General features: G+C 35.9%; 5 protein-coding genes across 5 annotated transcripts; 2 read left to right on the top strand and 3 right to left on the bottom strand. All coding sequences in view use genetic code 12, as the record gives it.

Annotated features, from left to right (window-relative positions):
• Positions 1 to 1,414: 1,414 nt before the first annotated feature.
• SPE2 (adenosylmethionine decarboxylase) lies at positions 1,415 to 2,836 on the top strand (the record flags this gene model as incomplete). Its single annotated transcript, XM_067693194.1, has 1 exon — positions 1,415 to 2,836. The coding sequence occupies one exon, from the start codon at positions 1,415 to 1,417 to the stop codon at positions 2,834 to 2,836; it is 1,422 nt and encodes a 473-aa protein (XP_067547739.1).
• Positions 2,837 to 3,481: 645 nt separating this feature from the next.
• On the bottom strand, positions 3,482 to 4,393 carry PET9 (ADP/ATP carrier protein; the record flags this gene model as incomplete). Its single annotated transcript, XM_067693195.1, has 1 exon — positions 3,482 to 4,393. The coding sequence occupies one exon, from the start codon at positions 4,391 to 4,393 to the stop codon at positions 3,482 to 3,484; it is 912 nt and encodes a 303-aa protein (XP_067547740.1).
• A 1,516-nt stretch (positions 4,394 to 5,909) lies between these two features.
• On the bottom strand, positions 5,910 to 10,973 carry I9W82_004153 (aminophospholipid-translocating P4-type ATPase; the record flags this gene model as incomplete). Its single annotated transcript, XM_067693196.1, has 1 exon — positions 5,910 to 10,973. The coding sequence occupies one exon, from the start codon at positions 10,971 to 10,973 to the stop codon at positions 5,910 to 5,912; it is 5,064 nt and encodes a 1,687-aa protein (XP_067547741.1).
• Positions 10,974 to 12,759: 1,786 nt separating this feature from the next.
• On the bottom strand, positions 12,760 to 13,218 carry I9W82_004154 (E2 ubiquitin-conjugating protein; the record flags this gene model as incomplete). The annotated part of the gene is made up of 1 exon (XM_067693197.1): positions 12,760 to 13,218. The coding sequence occupies one exon, from the start codon at positions 13,216 to 13,218 to the stop codon at positions 12,760 to 12,762; it is 459 nt and encodes a 152-aa protein (XP_067547742.1).
• Positions 13,219 to 13,465: 247 nt separating this feature from the next.
• On the top strand, positions 13,466 to 13,771 carry I9W82_004155 (uncharacterized protein; the record flags this gene model as incomplete). The annotated part of the gene is made up of 1 exon (XM_067693198.1): positions 13,466 to 13,771. The coding sequence occupies one exon, from the start codon at positions 13,466 to 13,468 to the stop codon at positions 13,769 to 13,771; it is 306 nt and encodes a 101-aa protein (XP_067547743.1).
• Between the last annotated feature and the right edge of the window lie 8,231 nt (positions 13,772 to 22,002).

Raw genomic sequence — 22,002 nt, forward strand, 5'->3', positions numbered from 1 at the left:
GAGCTAGACCTTTCCATTGTGAATCTTTGTATTTGCGAATGTATTGTGGGAAGAAGAAATATCGCATGTATCGAATTGCCAATACTTCATGGCTTTTCCAAATTTCCATTGTTGTTCTGAGTTGATTTTTTTTTACAGCTCATCCATAGCGCACGGCACTCAACAAAGAGCTTTTATCTTTCACACAAGCACTATTGAGGTATTTTTTTTCATCAAAGTTGGTTTATGGCTGAGTTTCTAAATTTAGAAAGCGCCGCAATTTATCTAGGCGGGTAAAATTGGCCTTATAACAGGCTAAATTATAACCAGCTGGAATGCTTGAGAATTTAATTCCCTCAGCTCAGGTGTTTCCTAGTCTTTCGAATGATAAATCCCTCAAAAAATTTCATTTTCTTTATTTGAATCTTTGTTATTTTAGGTGCTTTAAACACATGTTTTTGTGATACGAAAATTTGATTCGATTCGTGTGACTTTGATTTTCTCTTGCAGAAAATTTTTTTTTTTTTTTTTGGGGTGAAAAATATCTCAAAACGAAAGTCATACAACCATTGCTATATTAATTTTTCACTTTTTTCATTCTTTCTTTTCAACAAACCCAAGAGCCAAACTAAAGCTTTTACTTTTAATAAGTTAAACCTTGATCAAACAGAGCTCATATTGAAACGATTACACATCCAAGCTTTTTCACCCAGAGAAGGAATACATTTTTTTCAATTTTTGCTGCTGCACCTACCTTTTTTTTTTCACTCAAAACAAAAAAGGTCAAACTCAATCTATTTTTGAACGTTCAATTTTACGACGTTTACATTCCCTGATACACTCCAAAAGCTGATTGCATTTCATCTTTGGAGTCTTCAAAACATTGCTAATTTAGTTATTTCATGTGTAAAAAGAGACGACTGCTGAATCAGATATTTTACATTACTAAATTAATTGAACCGGGGTAACAGAAAACAGCTGATACCCACACATTCATCCACCAACACAGAGCTTTTATCCCACTTGCAAATCGTGTCGTCCGAGAGTTTTATTTTTATTGTTTCCACTATTAAAATTTGCTGACATCGTTACTCACATTTAGCTACCTACAAAGAAGCAGAGTTATCAAGAACACCAATCTCCAACTACTTTGCTACACTTACCCTCGCGACTCCCACCTTATTGATATTTTTTTTGGATTTGAAACGTTTCTTGCTACTTCTCTCTTCGTTTCATTTTTTGTTTGAATATCAATCAAGATTATAAGAAAACAGATACAAAAAAAACCCCTAAAAAAACACACATTACCCCCCATTACATCAAGAGTAAGTTTCAATTTTTTTTTGAAAGCAGATTGAAGAACAAAGGAAATTATCATCTCCTGGCTTAAAATAAAGAATAAAAGAGGATACAAAGAAAGAAAAAGTTGCTAGTTATGGCTCCACCTCCACCACCTCCTCCAGCTTATTATCAAGATAGTTTTGTTGATCATGAATTATCCAAGAATTTAGATTCAACTTTTGCTTTTGAAGGACCAGAGAAATTGTTGGAGATTTGGTTTTGGAAATCAGAAACTGATATTCCTAACAAAGAAGAAGAAGATGGTAATGCTACTCATGAAGGATTACGTTCCATCCCATTAGAATCATGGGTTCAGATTTTGGATTTGGTCAATTGCAAAATCTTATCAATGAAGAGTTGTAAATTTATGGATGCATATTTGCTTAGTGAATCATCATTATTTGTGTTTCCTCATAAATTGATTTTGAAAACTTGTGGAACTACAACTACATTGGCTTGTTTGAAGGAGTTGTTCTCAATGGTTGGCAAACAACTCTTGTTGCATATTGATTCAAAGGAAATTTACAAGATTTTCTATTCGAGAAGATGTTTTATGTTTCCTGATAAACAAGTACATGTTCATAAGGATTGGAAGAGTGAAGTTTCTTTATTGAATGAATATTTTAGTTTTGGCAAATCTTATGTTGTTGGGAATTTTGCTAGTGATGATCATTGGTATCTTTACGTGGGTGGACAAGAAGAAGATCCAAAAGCAATGAAATCACAGCAACAAGTTGAAGCTCCTCCCCCACATAAAGTTGTTGATCAAACATTTGAGATTTTAATGACTGAGTTGGATCCTGAATGTGCTAGCAAATTCATCTATTCGAGAAAACCAGGTGAAGAAGCTGAAAATAAACAAGATGACTTGGGTCATAATTTAGGTTTAGACACCATGGTTGAAACTGAATTGGATTCTATTTTTGAACCTGTCAATGTCAATACTCATTTACCTTCACCTTCATTATCTGATCTTTCTGAAGATGAAGAACGCGAGGCGAAAACTGAACAGTATCATCCACACATTAAGAGGAACTCAGTTGACGATGACTATGCTGGCAAAGGGGTTCGTTCAGCTAGTGGCGCACCCACAAAGTTTGAGTTTATCCATGACGCATTTGCATTCACTCCCTGTGGATACTCGTCCAACTCCATTTGTTCCAACGTCAAAGGAGGCTATTATTACACACTCCACATTACTCCTGAATCGGGATGGAGTTATGCTTCTTTTGAGACTAATTTCCCGTTCAACAATACCTCATACCCAATCACAAAAGTTTTGTTTAAAATTTTACAAATTTTCAAACCACGCAAGTTTTCAATGACTTTGATTAATGAAGTGTGTGAAAGAAACAATAGCGCTGGTAAAGAAGAGTTTGATGATTCTAATTATCAGTCGTTGTTGGGTTGTGATTTGTTGTTGAGGGAGTCGATGGGGTACAAGAAGCTTGAGAAGGTGGTTTATGATTTACAAAATGAGTATCATTTGTTGTATATGAATTTTGAAAAAGTTTAAGTAATTTAAGAAAAGTTTTGCGTTTAAGAAGTTGTTGTAGGGAAATATTTGTTGCATATTTCGGCAAAATTAGTTAGATGTAGTACTAGTAAACACATTTAGACGAATAAGTTCAACCAGTGACTAATAAATACACGAAGTTTCATCTGTGCTTGCCATTAGACTTAGTCATTGGTGTGTTTTATGGCTGCAAAAATATATGTTTTGCAGTTTGGCCCAAAGCCACATCCTGTATATAACTATACTGACTAAACTTTTTTTTTTCAACGAATCAAATCTCACTGAAAAGATAACGCACACTGAAAAACCTGTCAAAACTGAAAAAAAAAAAAAAAAAGGACCCCCCATCGAGAGATCAATCTCATCGCGGGGTTCCAGTTTAGGAATCAATTGATCTTTACACGTACACTTCCTTCTGCTTTAGTATCTCTCTCTAATTCAGTAATGTGGTTTTTTTTTTTTTTATTTTTACAATATTAAGTTTATATATAATATATATACAAAATGAAAAAAGACAAAAATTTATATAAAATTTCCCTTTTTCTTTAAGATAAAGTCAAAATATTGTAAAAAGAAACTCAACTATTAAAAGACCTTCTAAAGGCAAATCTCTTTCTCTCTCTAATATTTTTATTTCCTTCACATTTACTTGAATTTCTTACCGAAAAGGAGAACTTGCAATTGATCATACAATGAGATAACACCGGCACCAGCGACACCTCTCAAGATGTTAGCACCACATCCCTTGAACAATGACTTGACACCTTCAGCAGCAACAACCTTCTTGAAACAGTCGAAAGCACCATCGTATTTAACAGCTTGACCAGAAGTCATCATCATTCTTCTTCTAACGGTATCCAATGGGTAAGAAGCAGTAGAAGCACCAGTGGTGACAACCCAACCCAACAAGAATGAAGCCAAGAAAGAACCTTCCAATGGACCAACCAAGACAACTGGTTTCAATGAATCATACAAACCAAAGTACAAACCTCTGTAGACAACAATACCAATAACAGATGGACCGAAACCTCTGTACAAACCAGCAATACCATCAGAAGCCAAAGTCTTCTTGTAAACATCAATCAAACCGTTGAATTCTCTACCTTTACCATCACCTTTAGCAGATTTAGCATCGTTAGCCAATCTAGTTCTGGCGTAATCCAAAGAGTAGACAAAGGCCAAAGATAAAGCACCAGCAAGACCACCAGAAGCCAAGTTACCAGCAAACCATTTCCAGTAACCTTCATCCTTCTTGAAACCAAACAAAGACTTAATTTGATCCTTGAAAGCAAAGTTCAAAGCTTGAGTTGGGAAGTATCTGATAACATTGGCAGTGTTACCTCTCCAGAAAGCAACAACACCTTCATCAGCAGCAGTTCTTCTAAAACAGTCAACAATACCATTGTATTTGTGAGACAATCTACCTTGCTTCAACATTTCATCTTGGTTTTGAATCAACAACTTGACTCTTTCAATTGGAGCAGCAGCAGTCTTGGCGACAGCGGCGGAAACACCACCCATCAAGAAATCAATAAGGAAATTAGAATCACCAGCCATTGTTAAAAGAATATGTATAAAATCTATCTAAAGGTTAAAATGGATTGAAGAAGAAAGAAAGAAGAAGAAGAAAAAGGGAGAAAAAAAAAATTTTTGTTGAAAGTTTTCCAATTGAGAGAAAATTTTTTCCTCTTTATAAAGACACAACAACAGAGAACAGCAGGAGGAGGAATTTCAACAAATCAATTTTTTCAAAAAAAAATAAATAAATAAAATAAATAAAAAATAATATAAAATATAAAAATAAAAAATAAAATACATACTTACTTAAAATTTCAAGTTACATATAACAAATACATAAGAAGTAGAAGCTCCTAGTCCAAAAGCATTCTACACAATTGCTCTACACTCTCTTAGAAGTAGCCAGTAAATTTGATTTACCCTTTCCTCTACAAAGCAAAACGCCAATTGCAATAAAAAAAAGTAGTCGTGTATATATAACAAAAGCAATAATGTCGGAAAAAAATTAATTCAGACACAGAAATGCATAATATATGTAAGTATGTATGTATGTATGTATGTATGGATGCCCATCGGTGATTCACGGGACAACAAAAGAAAAAAAGAAAGAAAAGAAAAACCACTTCACAAAAATAGGACAATTTGATTGGTCGGATGCAGATCAAATAACCAATCTAGTTATTTGCTATTTCATTTCTTTTTCATTTCTTTTTTTTTTTTTGCAACAAAACAATATAACCATTATATTTTCTTGGTCTGGAATGAAAAGTCGACTCACTTATTTTTCAATCTACGCGAGAACTTCGGACAATGGGTACAATTATCCTGAATTGGGTTGGTTTTCTCTGGTTATTCCTGGTGTTCTGTAACCACGACGCGACTCATTTACAAAAGATAAAAAGAAAAAAAAAAAAAAGAAATTAAATTAAATTGAGCCACAATTACTACTCTCTACTTTCTCTCTCACTCCTTGGGTCAAAAGACAACATACCGAGTTAGGACACTTTAAAGCTTAATGGTGCTGTGCTCGCTTACTTAATTAGACTTATCATTACATCTAAACTACATTTTTCATCTAGGTGGGTGGCAACTGGGGATCCAAAAAAGACGTCTTTGTTACACATATGATCTCAGCTCATTTTAAAAATGCACACTAGTCACGCCCTTGAAGGTCTACTGCAACCTGCAGAGACCCCTTCAAATGACCATTTCAACTCCGGGCCGCAACGGGCAAAAATAAAATCTCTTTCCTCTTCATCATCATCGTTTTCTTTTTCTTCGTTTTTTGCAATCCATATGAGGACGCGATTTGCAGCGACATTTTTTTTATGCGCGATGTAGTACCGCCGAATGAGGTAATTAACTTACATGTTGTCACAAAGCTAACGATTTTTTTTTCTTTTACATCCGATGGTGATGATAAAGCCGACGACCACCACTCAATCCTATCTACTACCTACACTCGGTGTAAAAACATCTGTAAACTTTATTTTTATACTATAATTTTATACATGTAACACCTCAGTTACCTCTCTCTCTCTTTCTCTCTCTTTTTCTATTGAAGCGATGCGACTCGCTTATGATGATCAAAACTGACTCTGGGCCCACCACCACTTCTTGGTGTACTATTGTTGGCAGTGTCAAAATCATCCAATGGAATCTCCTCCGTATAGACCGACTCTTGAGTTCCATTACCATTACTAAAGTACGGATCAGAATTGCTTCGTTTACCAAACACACTTCTCATTGTATTCTGAGCTCTTCTTCTCATTGGTGACATTGTCACTCCCGGCGGAGGCGTAGGTGGGTTCTGATATGTCAGACCATTTTGAATTTGATCAAATACATCAGCTCGATTATAACTTGCACCTCCATTTGAGAAATCCTCATTTGATGAGGATGTGGTGTTGCCTTTTGGTGATGGTGCACCATTATCCAGGTGTCGTTTGGAATTCATACTTAATCGACTAACGACATTACTCGAGTATGAACTAATCTTTTGTCGATTAGGATCAGTTGGATCGTAATCTTCTGGGTATGCAGCAAAATCTCCACGTTGAACACATTCACGAATGATATCGGAATCCGTAGGCCAAAAGAATTTCTGAACAAAATCGTAAAAGAACCTCGGAATCAAACAACACAAGATACCAATAAACATACATGCCCAGAAGGACGTCATGCCGAATACTTGTGGTGCTGCTTTGTAAAATTCACCACTTGATGACACTGTAGTGGTCCATAATCCTGTCCAAATAAAGATGATTAAAATCGAAATGGCCACAATTAACGAACTTAACCAATCCCAACGATATTGATGGAACAATATGTAACAATTACATGAAATACATGCAATACACGTCACCAAAATACCCATCCAGAACCGATGATCATTGGGTCTTCCATTTGAAGTAGGGAATGCCACCAAATATAACAAGTATGGGAAAAAAAACGAAATTGCCGATTGATAAATACCATCAAGACAATATATGTAAAATTTCAAATCACTCATTTCAGTACGCAAGATTCCTGATCGGTACAATTGTGGCACCAATAACGATACTTTAGCATCAACATCTTGATCAAAAATACCCAAAAATATCACTGGCAATGAAGTAAATGCTAAATTGTAAAACATCAAATATGTGAATTCAAATAGATAAGTTCCATCAAAATCACAATATATTCCATACCAAAACAATGCCACATTGAAAATGATATTCTTGAAGAAAAAACTAGGAATCATTTCACTAAATCTCTTGTATGACCATCTTCCATGTGTCAACAACAACCGAGCAAGAAATCTAAATTGTCCAATGGCATAATCCGATGACATGACAGCTTGTCGTCCTTCTTCACCAGCAATTCCTACACCAACATCAGCAGCTTGAATCATCGCCACATCATTTGATCCATCACCAATGGCCAAAGTCATGACATCCAAAGTATCCTTGACCAATTTCACCACAGCGGCTTTTTGTGCTGGAGAAACACGACAACATAAAACAGCACGACATTTTTTACAAAGAAGAAGGAATTTCCGTTTGGTTTCTGGGTTAAGCAAGGCCAATTTCAACGCATCCCCATCGATAATTACACCAAATCGTTCATCTGGTGGCGCGTGGTCACCAATGGCTGCTTCTTGTTCTTCAACTGATCCAGTGGATCCAAAATTGTTTCGCAAGTAATGCGAAATGACCGTGTCTATAATTTGAGATTCTCGATTGCCATGTCCTAAACTCAATTCCATTTTCTCTAATTCCTCATCAGAATAAGCAGTTTTAATCACAAGTAAATTCATTTCATTTCCCAACAAGTTACACGAGAACCCAATATTGATGGCAGTTTCAACTTTATCACCAGTCAACACCCACAATTTGATCCCAGCTTCTCCTAAAAGAGAAATCGCATCAGGAACACCATCCTGTAATCGATCTTCAATAGCAGTACCTCCAAGTAAAATCAATTCTCGTTCAATTGAATCAGCCACTGCTTCCATCTTCTCTTCTCTATGTTCTAATGCCGAGGCGGCAACTTGATGACGTTTGTTCCATTCAGTGTATTGTGACCAAGTCAATTCTCGTTCAGCAATACATAATGTTCTTAAACCTTCAGTAGCATACTCTTCTAAATGCTTGGCCGTTGCTTCAAGCATATTTGGGTCATTATCAACCTTGGACAATCGATCATAGATTATGGAGTCAGCACCTTTACAAATTAACAATGCTTTTGGCTCATCATCGGGTCCAGTTCCAGGAATCTTGATAATACAACTCATTCTCTTCCTCGTTGAGTTGAATTCCAATGTGTTCAATACTTGGTACTCTTTAGTCACGCCATGTTCATCAACAAGGAACCCTTTCTTTGTAGTTCCTTTAAAATTGAATCCCAATGTACGTGCAGTTCCAACTAATGCTGCTTCATCTGGCGATTGTGCCTTTAAGACTAACTTGTGAGGATTCTTTTCACTTTGTTCTGTCAAAACCGAATGACACAATGCCAAAGCCAACATAAAATGATGATCACATTGTTGTTGAAGATCTCCCGAAGCTCCAAGCAAATCATCCATAAATTTCAGTGAAACAAATGTAAGTTCATCATCATATGTGGTATTTTTCAAAATTCCATGCAATTTTTCAATCATCTCCACTTTATCCTTTTCAATCAATGCTCGTTCATGAGCACTTTCCGATTCGACATCAACCCCCATACGTTTTCGCAAACCTGCGAGAGCTTCAGTATATGCCAATCCATACGAGACCCCATTCACGGTACATTTCTTAAACTCCATTACATTTTGTGTCAATGTACCTGTCTTGTCACTGAAGATGTATTCTATTTGCCCCAAATCATCACTAATTGACCATGACTTGGGAGTACAAGGGAAATCCAATTTAGGATAATACATCCCCACATCGGAATATATAAACCACGCTTGTGCAGTTTTAATAATTTCAATGGTAATGTATAACGAAATGGGAACCAATGATTGATACAAAATCAATGCCACAAAGAATGACACCAACCCATTAACTGCTGGTGATCCAGCAATTGTTCCAAACTCGTAGTAATCTCGCGACGTTCCCTTTTTTCGATAATAGAATCCATTCACCATACCAGATATGAAACAAATGACAAACAAAAAGATGAAATTCAACAAGACATAGTAGTTTAATTCACGCGACATACGTGATTGCTTTGTCGGGGTGATACCTGCATTCAACATAATCTTAGTGTCTGCTCCTGTGAATACAACTATACCAACGGCCCATTTGGTGTTTCTCAATGTACAACCACGTAAAAGTAAATTGTTGATGGTGATTGCTTCTTGTAATTCTTGACCATCTCTAGCGGTGTATTGCAAGTTACCTTCATAAGAGTACAAGTTGGCATGAGGTCCTTCTGAGTTGACCTCAAATGAATGATCCATTAAATCATCCGCCTTGGTAACTTTATCATTTACTGATGAATATTTCAAAGCTTGCTTCACTTTCAAGTTTGTTTCACCATCAAGATTCTTTGTTTCAACAAAACAACAATTGTCATCATCGCTTGTCGATAGGATAACCATATCAGCTGGCACTTCTTCGTTATTGTAAACACGCAACACATCTCCCACCTTGACATCTTTCCAATAGCTTCGAACAAATTTCATAACCTTGTGATGGTGTTGATGTTGATTAGCCTCATAACGTTGTTGTTGGAAAGATTTCCGAATTTGGTCGCTAAATGGGTTAACATCCATCGATGCTCTTGGGGAACCAACATCACTATCAAATGAATTTCGAACATTTTCTTCAACAATGTTATTTTCTCGATTATATCTTTCCCGTTCCTTGTTGGCTCTACCTTCTTTAGTCAAGTTTCGTCTTGATGCACCCCATACTTTAATCAATTGTTTTGTATTCCATTTTTTGAATCTTCTCCACATGGATACTTTTTCATCATTAACATTGACATTTTCATAATGATAATCAGTTTCGTTATCAACTTGAGAAAGAATATGTGTAAACTGGTTATTCACTTCCAAATCGGTTATAGTTCTTCGAGAATCTTCTATGGCATCCTTGATGGCAGTTATAATAACAATAACAATTAATGGCACGGCTGCCATAACTGGCGAAGGCACACCAAAAATTTGGAAAGCTCCCAATATGATCAAGGCTAGGAAATAAATGTTGGCAATATTGTGGAAGAATTGATTGAATATATTTTTAGGTAAAAATGATAATGGCGTATACTTTGTTGTTCTTATCTTGTTTCTTGGATACTCAGTAATTGGTTGTCCTGTTTGAGGATCTCTCAAATCCTCAGGCAATGGTCTATTAAATACAATTGTTCGTTTTTCATTTTTCCTATTCCGTTGATCACTTGCTTCAGGATCTATATTATCATCCGAATCTGAATCATTTCTTTGACTCTCGGGGAAACTAACTGCAAGTGTATTGGGCTTCCGAATTGACCTTATACGATCTTTAAACAGTCGATGACGTTGGAGATCCTTATCTCCTTCTGTTTTGTTTTTATCTCCATGGGGATGCAATATTCTTTTCAAGGTCTTTGATCGACTAAAATTTTCCTTTTTTGGTCTACCATGTTTATTTCTAGTAGTACCCCATCTATATCTCTTTGTTATATCCTCCAGACTACCATCACTCATTTCATTCGTATTTTCCTGTGCGTCAGCTGCTTTTGCCTTTTCAAACACTTCGTCCTCGAGGATTGTATCATCTTGGTCAAGAAATGGTGATTTGTTCGGATTACTATGAAGATGTTGGGCTGAACCTGATGATGATGACCCTGATCCTGATGCCGATGCTGGTGGTGTTGGGAAAAACGATGATTCCTTATCCCTAGGTAGTTGGAATCGTAAAGATGATGTCCTACCTCCTTCGAATCGGTCGGTGTTTAATTGCGGTGTTGGTGGTGCCGAGTTGTCAGACATTAATGTATCATCAATGTTGTTGTTGTGACGAATGGGAAAGTTGTGTCTATTGAATTGGTCTTCTGTTGGTGATTGTGTTATGGAATTATTGTCGAAATCGGCAGCCAGATCACTAAAGGGGCTATCCGACAGAGTGTTTAATGTGTGATCCTGAGATCCCCGCGGTTTAGCCATAACTTTTCTACTCTGTTTGAATCTTTTATCTCTTTTGATTGATTGATTGTAGTAGGACTCGTTGTCTGTAAGTGTCTCTTTCTTTTTAAATGGCTAGGACTCTACTCCTTCTGTTCTTCTGTTCTTCTTTTTAATTTTTTTTTTTTTTTTCTGTTCTGTTCTGTTCTTCTTCTTCTTCTTCTTTTTGGGTTGTGTTGTAAAACTTTTTTTATTTTTTAATACACGCTAACAACAATACACTAAATCGGAAACAGATTTAACTCCTTATTTTAATTAAGAAAAAAAAAAAAAAATGCATATAGTATTGAAGTATTCAGTGGGTTATGGCTGTGTACGTATATATGTCTTGGCTAGTTAAGGCTGTGTGTATCTATGTTTAAGTTTGAGGAAGATCAAGTGTGTGTGTGTGTGAGTGTTTATAGGTTTGAGTTATTAATAGTTTACTAATGTGTTTATATATATATATATCCGAGAAATAGTTTCTTTTGAGTTTGTGTACGGAAGTAGTGTATACATGTTCAAATATATATATATATATTACTCAGTCTGTATTGTACCTATGTAGTAGCATATATGTGTAATACTCTATGCATCATGCAAAATGGTTTCTTTCGGTGTTTTATGTTTCACTTATATCGACAATGGAAGGGCTTACAGAACATTGATAAACAAAATTTAGAGAAATTAGTACCTTATATTTTCTAAAACTAAAACAGGATCCAATCAGAGCTTCCAGTAACACACCGACTTCTGTTCCCACTCCTTAGAAAGAAAAGAAAAACATACGGACAAGCTGTGTAACCCATTTCTTTCTCTTACTTTCTACATTTCATTCTGATTGGCTGCAATTCGGCTTTTCCTTTTTTTTTTTTATTGTCTCCACTTTTGTGCTATTGTCTGTGTTTCGTCCGAGATATGGATGTACCGGGTTGAAATTTTTTCTAAGAAAAAGCGACACACATATCATAACCCTAAATACCTCAATACTTTTGGGTTTACTACCATTACATACTCTTGTATCCAGTGAACCCACACCAGTACAGCAGATGTCGGACTAGCCTTTCAATTTCTCTCCAGTCTTACATTCTCCCAAATGTACGCATGCGCGTTTCTTCGGATCTTACAAATCTCGGAGACGGACGTAGAATCATCACAAAAAAAAGAAAATACTTTCGAAAGGGGAAAAACTAAACGCCGAACATTTGCACCGAGAATAGGAGTTAACATATAAGAGAGCTGCAAAATTTCTATAAATATACAGCGATACGAGAGATGGCTATCAAAATAAGGAGCTGATAAGAAATACTTTACTTGTGACTGCAAGGGGTTTAAACTTGCTAAAAGAAGATAATCGGAGTTTGTTTACCTCGATGGTCTAGCCTCATCATTTCAAAAGGTTCAAACCTTAGCCATTAGCAGCCACACACACACTCACTCACTCACTCACTCACTCACTCACTCACTCACTCACTCACTCACTCACTCACTCACCTCTCGCTTGTATAGATGAGTTCCCTACACCTACAATGTTCTCATAATAACACTTTCATTCCATTGCTGTGCATAATACTATACAAAAAAAAAGAAAGTACACAACTTTGAAATTGTTTAAAATGCCCAATCTCTAGATGCTCCTCCCTCAACAAACTGCTCTCCGTATTGGATTGAATTCACGTCGAGATGGTCTGCAAGCAGCCTATAAGCCATTTAACAAACTCCCTTGTAAGCCAGTCAACAACCCACCTCTTACTCAGCAGCTATGACCTCCTAAAACAACATCCCTATTCTACTCCTTCTTCAAAGCATACTTCTCCGTCCATTCCTGTGCAACCTTAATAGCCTGTTTCTCATCCTTCTTCCAATCCTCAGCGACATCATTAGCCAACGGATCATCAGGATTAGGAGCCCCCAACAACGCTTGTATACTCAACAATATAGTTCTAATCTGCAACGCAGGTGACCAATTATCCTTCAACACATCAAGACAAATACGACCCAATTTATCAATATTTGGATGGTAAATCTTGGTCAAAAACCGCACTTTTGGCGCGCACATAGGATAATCGTCAGGTAAGTACAACTCTAATTGGAAAATACCATTGGCGTATGGTGATTGGCTGGGTCCGTCGATGGTGACGTTAAAGTGTCGAAGATTGTCTTGGGATGGAACTGCTGTTATTCCTGGTACTGGATCGCTTACTAATCGTTCTGTTTCTTTGAGAATTCTTTTGGGAAGTGCAGCCATTGCTTATGATGTGTATGCTTTGTTAATATATTGGGATAATGATATGATGCTTAATCTAGGGTAGCTTTTGTCAAGTTTTTGATATGTGTAATCAGTTTCAACAAAATAAATCTGATTTCCATTTTCTTTTGCTAAAGTTTGCCCAAAAATGAATTTAGCAAGCACACGACAAAATATTTTCAAAAAAAGAACATCATCGAAAGTGATTCCATAGTGTATACAGCACCAGCTCATTACTATCTCAATCATGTCACAAGGAGCACCCATGACCCACAAGTTTGTAGTAGGAACCCTAGCCATCCTTCTAGGAGGCTACGTCACCTACAAGACCGGATCCGATTTCCAATTTATTAAATATGAACCACACTCACCGGAAGAAGTAGCGAGGAGGAAACGAGAAAAAGTACCTACGAGGATGGAAGTGTTGGAAACTGCTACTTTGGATTTGACTCCTGAGGCCAAGGAGAGAATTGGGAGAAAATTGTTGATGGAACAGGAAAAGAAACGACAATTGGAAAAAGAGCAGCAGCTGGAATCAAGTTTAGGGAAATGATGGCTGGGTGATTGGCTTGGTTGATTGTTAGTGTGTTGCCTGCGCTAGAGGGTCAACAAATGAGTGGATGCTGCAAACTTGGTGCTGCCATCAATTGTGTATACATCTGTGAGAGAAACCGATAAATCGGAACAAGTACTAGAGGCAGTTGTTGTTGTTACTAGGTGAAATTTACTAGATCAAGGTGGATCCACCCACTTAAAATTATCATATGAGATCATAGGATAGCGATGCTGAGGTTTGATTAATATTTCGAACTAAAGAAGTTATTAGTGTACAGGCTGCGCTATGGCCAGTTTAATTAATGTGGGCAATGGAATTAAATCTGTATACTTAGAAAGATGTTGAGGAGGGGTATTGAAAAAATAAGATGGTGTTTATCTGTATAGAAGATTTAAACAGTTTTCATAAAGTTAAAATCAACAAGACTGAGCTAACTGAAAATGATAACAATTTCCAAGTCAAAAGATACAGGCTAAGATATATCTCCAACACCCGGTTATATATTCTTCTCGATCAAATTAGCTGCTCAATCGCTATTACACATCTCAAATTCAATTTAAAACACTTGGCAAAGTGTTTCTCATACTTTGCCTACGGTGAGTCTTTTACAGTTCCAGTTCTTGCTTCATTAGAGAAGTAATCGTCAAACCCAGGACCTTATTCTAGGCTTCCGCACGTTCTAGAAATGGCTTTGCTGTCATAAGTTTTAATGATCGTATCCTTTTGTGATTTATACTGATTCCCATCTTCCAACTGGCTTCAGTTTCGAATTGTAACTATTAAATATCATTCTCTCGTATATGCAACGATGACTGCTTTTGAACCACCAGGAGAATTTGCTGCACACACGTATGGAATGAATAACAGTAACTCCTCTTAGAAATTCAAGCCGTTTATATTGTAGTCATAGACTTAAGTTAACTAATGTCAACGAATAGAACTATTTGAAGCTTTACTTAGACGGATACAACTCCAAGCCTTGCTCAATGTTTCATTTTCTCGTAATTGAAGTAAGTTGCAAAACTCAAAATAGGAGTAAACAGGAATGAAAAACTCGTATATCATACAAACACCGATTTGATTTCGTATACTTTTGAATAAAAATTACCTCAATACCCTCGGCCCCTTCGTACTTTAATTTTATTTTTAATCCCGACGTAGGTTCCAACTGTATGTCAACTTAATTTCTTTATTGCCTCATGTAGAAACTCTTATGTATCCTTCGTAAGGAGTTTAATTCCTTTTTTTACTCGTATAAATTACTCCACTTTATAGAAAAACAATGAAACACAAAAAAAAGCGAAATGTGGAGAAATGAGAAGTCGAAATTTTCATGTAGTTTCATAACCATAGTTTATACCATTATAGAGTATATCGTCAATTTAATTTAAATAAATAGAGGAACTCAATTACGTCATGGTCTTGTATTATATTTGAAAGGGGTTGTCACAATTGAACTATTATATGAGAATGCTTCTGTAGTAATGATTGTTTCTTGCATTGTTCGTTATTCTTTTTTTCAGTCCTTCACTAATTGCCCCACTTCAATTAATTTTTCAACGACCTTTACAGATCACAAAGATTAGACTCGACTCGAAAGGGAAAACTTATGTACGTTTACCCCCCTAATGTGTCTAAGCTGAAAGCCTAATTTGTGACAAATGAACTCGGTTTCAAAAGATATAGGAGATGGAATGTGGTCTTGCAATCACAAAAGAAAGTAGGACCAAACAGAGTGGTCATTGTCAGTGCGTCTACCAACAATCACTTGTGTATAATAGGAGAAGGGTTGTCATGTCTACACAAGAGCAGAAGTGTGGGGAAGTGTATAACCATATGTCAAATTACAACATACATACATTGGCTAAAAGTGGTTTTTCTTTACTTCTTGCTTGGCTCTCCCCTCGCATTAGTCGAGGGGTAACGGAAATCGGCGATAGCTGGTTATGAGATTTGTGACGTAAGAAAGAAAAAATTGTATCGATGTTACAACTGAATTGTAGAGTAGATGAAATTGGAGAATATAGATACCTCAATACTTTGCCCAGTTTATCTACTCATCGTACGAGAGTGTTTGCTACTGATAAGATCTCACAACTGTGTGGCTTTTTCACCAAACGTATCAATGTATCGTACGATTTTAAGTCTCATCTCGCGTAAGTCTTCTTTACTTTGGGTGTACGTTTTTCATGTGGCAAGAACGGTCTCGACGCAAAAATGAGGCTGTCGTCATGGTGATGTAATCCATTCACAGAACCGACTCGACGAAAGCTTCCTTCTGTTTCATATTGTGGTTTGTGTATGAATATATCTCTTGCCCCACTCTCCATTAATGAATTTTGTGCTCTACGAATAAAAAAAGAAATGAAAAATCCATCACTGTGCAGCTACTTTCGTAAAAGTCATACGAGTAACTTCTGATACCCTATAGGTCCCTGAACATGTCCCCCCACACATCGTTACGCAGACCTGCGGGTCCCCGATTCCTTTCTTCACGTCTCCTCTTTTTCTTTGTAAATTAAGGTCGTGGTTATGAGCCCTGAGTCAAATACTTTGACTCTTTTGTATTACGAGTAATAGTTCTGTATATAAGTAAAACATGCATGTAATAAACACAAATGTGAATATAAAGAGTGCAAACCGCAAACCCAATTATGCATGCACTATGGACTAAATTATTCCATTTTGGTACAAAGTATAATAGTTTGTGTTCTGTTTACAATCTTACCTAATTAGGCCACGGTTTCCCAATTGGGATGGGTTACAAAATTAGTCTAAATTACCTGCAGGTCCGCAAAACCTTTTTCATCTTGAAACTCATTAATTAACTACATGTCTCAATGACTATATGATGTGCATATTATAGCAACAATAGTCATTATTGAATGCAAGATATGGCGTGATTGGAAGAGAGTGTAAAGGAGTTGAAACAGCATGTTTTGAGTTGCCTTTAAGGCGTGTGTCACAATTTAAAGCCTTATGCTGTCATTTATCATTTTGTGTGTTTGATGAAGAGAAAAAGAAAACTTTTTTTTTTGATTGGCAAAGTCATTGCAAAAATGGGATGACTTTGATGCATGGTATAATGTGATATGGAACGATGTAGTCCATTTGTGATCAATTGTCAACAGGTGGTCACTTTACGGTAGCCAAACACTGGCATGATCCACACCCTGATTGTGCATTGAGCATTGGTGGCCACACGCAAACGTAGAAGTATTAAGCATGAGTAAATATGGTAAACTTTTAGCGAATCAGTTCCTTACTAAGCGAGCTAATTATAAACTGCCACAGCCATGATAAAGTACAGAGTTGAGAGCTTTTTGTAACATCTCAAATACATCACTGATGAATTTTGCAACAAAACTTGCAACAATAAAGAAAAGGACCAACAAAATAACCCAACAAATTTGAAATAGAGATGAGAGCTCATCTCATCGGAAAGAAAAGAGTCGAAATTGGTAGAATAGAGTTGTAGTTAGGTGTGAACTTTACAGACGCCATTGTAAACAAGAAGATGCAATTGACGGATAAAGGTTACATTCCTCCTTGTTACAAGTTGTCAAAGCCACCAATATCCCCTCTTCCAGAACAAACAGTATGTAGCGTGCACCACAAGCATTCTCCTTGTAAACGCTTACATCATTATCCCTTTGATAAAAAGAAAGAGTTCTATTTTTAACTACCTCCGCCTTCCTTTTTTCTTTGATTATTGTTTGTATCCTCTACAAATATCGCTGATCCTTCTATTGTTCCTTTACATTTGCTTTCAGTGGGCCTAATTAGGCACAAAAGGCTTAAATAGGCAAGTAAACATTAGCCCATTCTATTGAAAGTTCAAACGTTTGATCTGAATGATAAATAGGAAATGAGTGTCCTAATTAGTTAAAGTACAAAATTACAAAACAATATCTATTGGAAATGACGTTTTACCGCTCTACATTTTACAATTTTAATTTATTCCCATTGTGAGGGGAAAATTTTTATTTTTAACTCCATTGTTGAGAAATGTTATTGTTCAGAAATGTTATTGTTCTTCTTCTTCTACTACTTTTTTTGTTTTACTTTGAGGAGAAAAAAATTGGCTAATTTTTTTAATTTACTTTCCTAATTAGTCAATGAGGGGCAATCACAAATGGAGTTTTCATTGCATTAAGTTATTCAACCCTTTGTTCCCTTTTTTTTTTTCATTGTGTCAATTCTTACTATACTTATTTCTTGGTAGCAACGGGGAGCAAAATTTCATAACAGAGAAATTGAAAACGGGGAGTAAAGAGTTGTCATGGAAAATTGAATATTAGAAATAGGGGGAGGGGGTGAAGCTAATGAGTAATCTATTTTCACCCTAAGCATTGCTACATGAAAGAGTTTATGTATGAGGAGTTCCGGAACCAGTTAAGAGCTGTTCTATGCGACAATGGAAAACTACCCGAACCTACCGTCCCCGATTGAGTCAATTCAAAGCCTAAATAGGTAAGAAAAATGGTAAACATATTTATCAAACGTGCTAGAAGCCAACAGATTCGCTAGGCTTTGGAATTCGGTTCTAGCCCTCTTGGCTGTGGGGTCTTTTATACGAATCGTTATAAATAGAAAAGGGATGACTATTGATCTTATAGTTCGAATTGTATACAATTTTATTGTCTTAATGCTGTCCTTTTCGAAAACGTAAGGCTGTTAAATCTCCGATTGCTATCCTTGTTTAGACGATAACTTTCCATTGGAAAGCAAGCACTTCCTGGTTCAATAAGGTACCCACTTGATGTCATGTAGCTATCACTACATTGCCAGAGAGAGACCCCTTTGACCTAGACCCGTTAAAGCTGAAAAGTTTTACTCCTCAACTCGTTAGTAAAGCAATCAGCTTTCTGAGGTTATGCAGTATAGCTTATTCCGGTGGAACAATACTAATTAAGCAATTTTGGCCTAATTAGGAAAGTCTCTCTGTAAATAATGTACACAAACAAAATAGATGCATATGCACACAAAGAGACGCAGAAAGAAAAAGCAATCTTACAATAAAAAGTTTTCAACAAGAATGAAAAGTAAAAGTTACAATGAAGGGGAGAGAAGAAGTGTAATTTATCTTGCATCGCATTTGCAAAATTTGTTGGAACCCAACAAAAAGCAATTGATGGTATATGGAGTGCAGCACATGTCCAACAAATTAAATGACTTTTTGGTAGTGGTTAACTTTTGAAAGTGTAATTGAGTTTTTCTGTATATACAATTGTTCTATTACCGAGGAGGGGAATCCTATAATTTTGTATTACGAAGCAATGTAATATAAGGTGTACTAAATAGTGGGGCTTACTTGTTCCAATAAGAGTGGGGCAATGAAAAACAATAATATACGTACCTACGTAATTGATGTATTTCTTTTAGAGAAAAAATAAGAAATAAAAATTAAAAATTAAAAATTAAAAAATAAATAAAAGAATTTATTGAGCCATTCGTTCTATTTTTATTTTTATTTTTATGTTTTTTTTTTTTTTTTCAACCAAAGGGATACACAGGGAGACAGTTTAAAAACTTAAAAAGTGTAAATCAGACTCTCTTCTCTAGCATGGGGAAGAATAAACTTTTGGTTTATTGCCTTACAAAGAGTATATAGGGTGAAGGCTTATTATTGTGTCTAAAGTACTATTCTTTCTTTTTCTTATTCGAAATGTGGGGTATGCTTATATACACTACTAATTGTATATACACAAATTTAACCCATTTGACATATTACATCACACACATTATACTGAAATTATTATTTAACCCATTCAGCGTTATAATTATTCTTTTTCTATCAATATAACACATTTGACATAATATTATTATAATTTAGGAGAAAGACGAATTTTCATAAACGACGAGAGGAAATGCTAATCTTGAAATCGAGTCTAAAATTATCAAACCTTATGTCGAGGGGTATCCTGCAGCTTCAATTGACTTATTAGGAAAGATCATTCCAAATAGGCAATTATTGAATGCTTAATCTCCAGAAAAAAAGACAGCGGAATTAACAGGAGTTTAGTCCTTCCCTTTGTCAAAGTAGTTGCGTTTTTTTGTTCCTCTCATTAAACAACATTAGATTTTACATTTTAATTACTCAAAGTCTTGATTGCTTTGTTGGTAAAAACATTTCCTAATTAGGTTCAGTAATTGTATGGCTGATTTCTATTGTTTTGCATAGTTTATATTTATTGAATATCCTATTTAGGAAATTTTTTTTCTGAAGACAAAAGGCGCATTTTAAATTTTAGTATGCGCACTCACCTAAATTATGTACTTCTAAACAGCGTCTATTTCCGTCGACTCTGCATACACATTCAAGCCGACTGGCATGCATAGTTTTACAAAAGTGGTTCAGATATTGCCGACCTTTTGCGTGATTAAAAGAAGAGAAGACACAAGGCGAATTATATGAACTGAACATGGATGAATCAATTGCTTACACTCAATTGCATTGAGCATAAACCCTACAGGGTCATTCAAATCTATTCAGGGCTCTTCTCCACTTGCACCTCACAAGACCATTTCTTAAATCGCCTTGAGAAAAAAATAAGCTTTTCTTGTTATAATATGTATGCGCCTGATTTGAAAAGACTGATTAAGCAGAGAATAAAAAAAATAAAATTAAAGTTACGTAAGAGAAGGAAACAAAAATTTAAAACTCGATTTTGTACCATTTGGTCTTTTTAGTCAAATGATTAATTTGTTCGTTGGTTACTAGTTTTACTCCACTTTACTCTATTTGTTCAAATTGAAAACACTTAGGCAACAGAATTGCTACAGTTTAGATCATAATTGGTGATCTAGTCATGTTTGTCAAAAGTTCATCTCAAGATGGTCATTCAAAAAGGTATTCCCTCCCCTCTACCCATCTCGGTTTACCTATACTGCCTTACCTGATCAAGTCCCAAGGAGGAAACCGTATCTACGAAAAGGAAAGAAAAGAACGTAGGTACCTCATGCAGAACGTAAGCACAAACAAAAGATTGCCCCTCTCTCCGAAGTCATCCTTGCTTCACATGAGATTTGACTGCTTCCAAAGGCGGGGGGAGGGGTCGGCAAACACGATGTAGTATTTCAACAGAAATTTGCACATGTCTTCATAACCATTCGTAGTTTCCTACACCTTGAGCCCCTCTATTCTCCAGTGACCAAAGGCTTCTCTCTGTTTCTTGGTGCTTTATAATTAAATCAAAACCTTAAATTCCTAAGGGCGGAGACTGCTTGACGTAATGCAAGTGATTTAGAGTTTCAAAGAGTCGAGAATGCGCCTAATTAGGAAAAGGTAAAGCATGATGCACTGTACCATCCAAAGCCGACCTGTTTGCTTTTCTGAAACCTACATCCATTTGATCCTTATCAAGCTACAAAAGCCCACCCTACTCTGTCTGTATCTCCATCGTCGCTCCGTATTTGCGCTTATTTCCGGCAACAATTACGGGTCTTTACTTTGTTTCCGTCTTGTCAAAAACTCCAGAGTCAATTACTCCTCATCAATTCTGCTACAAAAACCCCTTTTTAGGTTCAAGCTAATTTAAATTAGCTCCTCTTTTTCTTACAAACTATAAGTTATATCACAAATAGTAAAGAAGTATTATCCCCCTCTTGTGTATTATTTTATTTATATTTCCTAATTAGTCAATTTAATTAACTACAATTACCTTTATAGTTTGTGTAAACTTTAGTTCTTTTGTGCACCCTGTGAGCTAAATCACACAAAGCAAAAACTCCTTTCAAAAATAACAATGTACTGCATATACTATAATGCATAATGCATAATGGCTTAAAGCATTAACTCCTCTCTTAACTCCATTTTTTCATTAGCCCCTCACTAAACACAATAGCATAATATTATATTGACTAATTTGGTAATGAATACCAATATAGGGAAAAGACAAAACTTTTAGTGTATGCATTAACGCTTAATACATTACGTATTGTATAACTTACACAATATCAGATCTCAAATATCAGAATCTCTATACCTTTGTGCACAAATATCATCGAGACTCAAATTATTCATCTGTATACTACTACTATGTACATGGAAAAAAATTTGGGTACTTCAAGGAAATATCCTGAAGAATATATAACCAGAGCTATATCCACTTTTGAAATTCAATTTTTTTTTTCCTCTTTCTTACAATTATAACAATTTTCCTAATCCAGTAAAACCATTTACAATACCCTTTACCAACTACAAACAATTAAAGCTGCTATCCAAT

Source organism: Candida metapsilosis (assembly GCF_017655625.1).
Source record: "Candida metapsilosis strain BP57 chromosome Unknown scaffold5, whole genome shotgun sequence".
Taxonomy (NCBI): domain Eukaryota; kingdom Fungi; phylum Ascomycota; class Pichiomycetes; order Serinales; family Debaryomycetaceae; genus Lodderomyces; species Lodderomyces metapsilosis.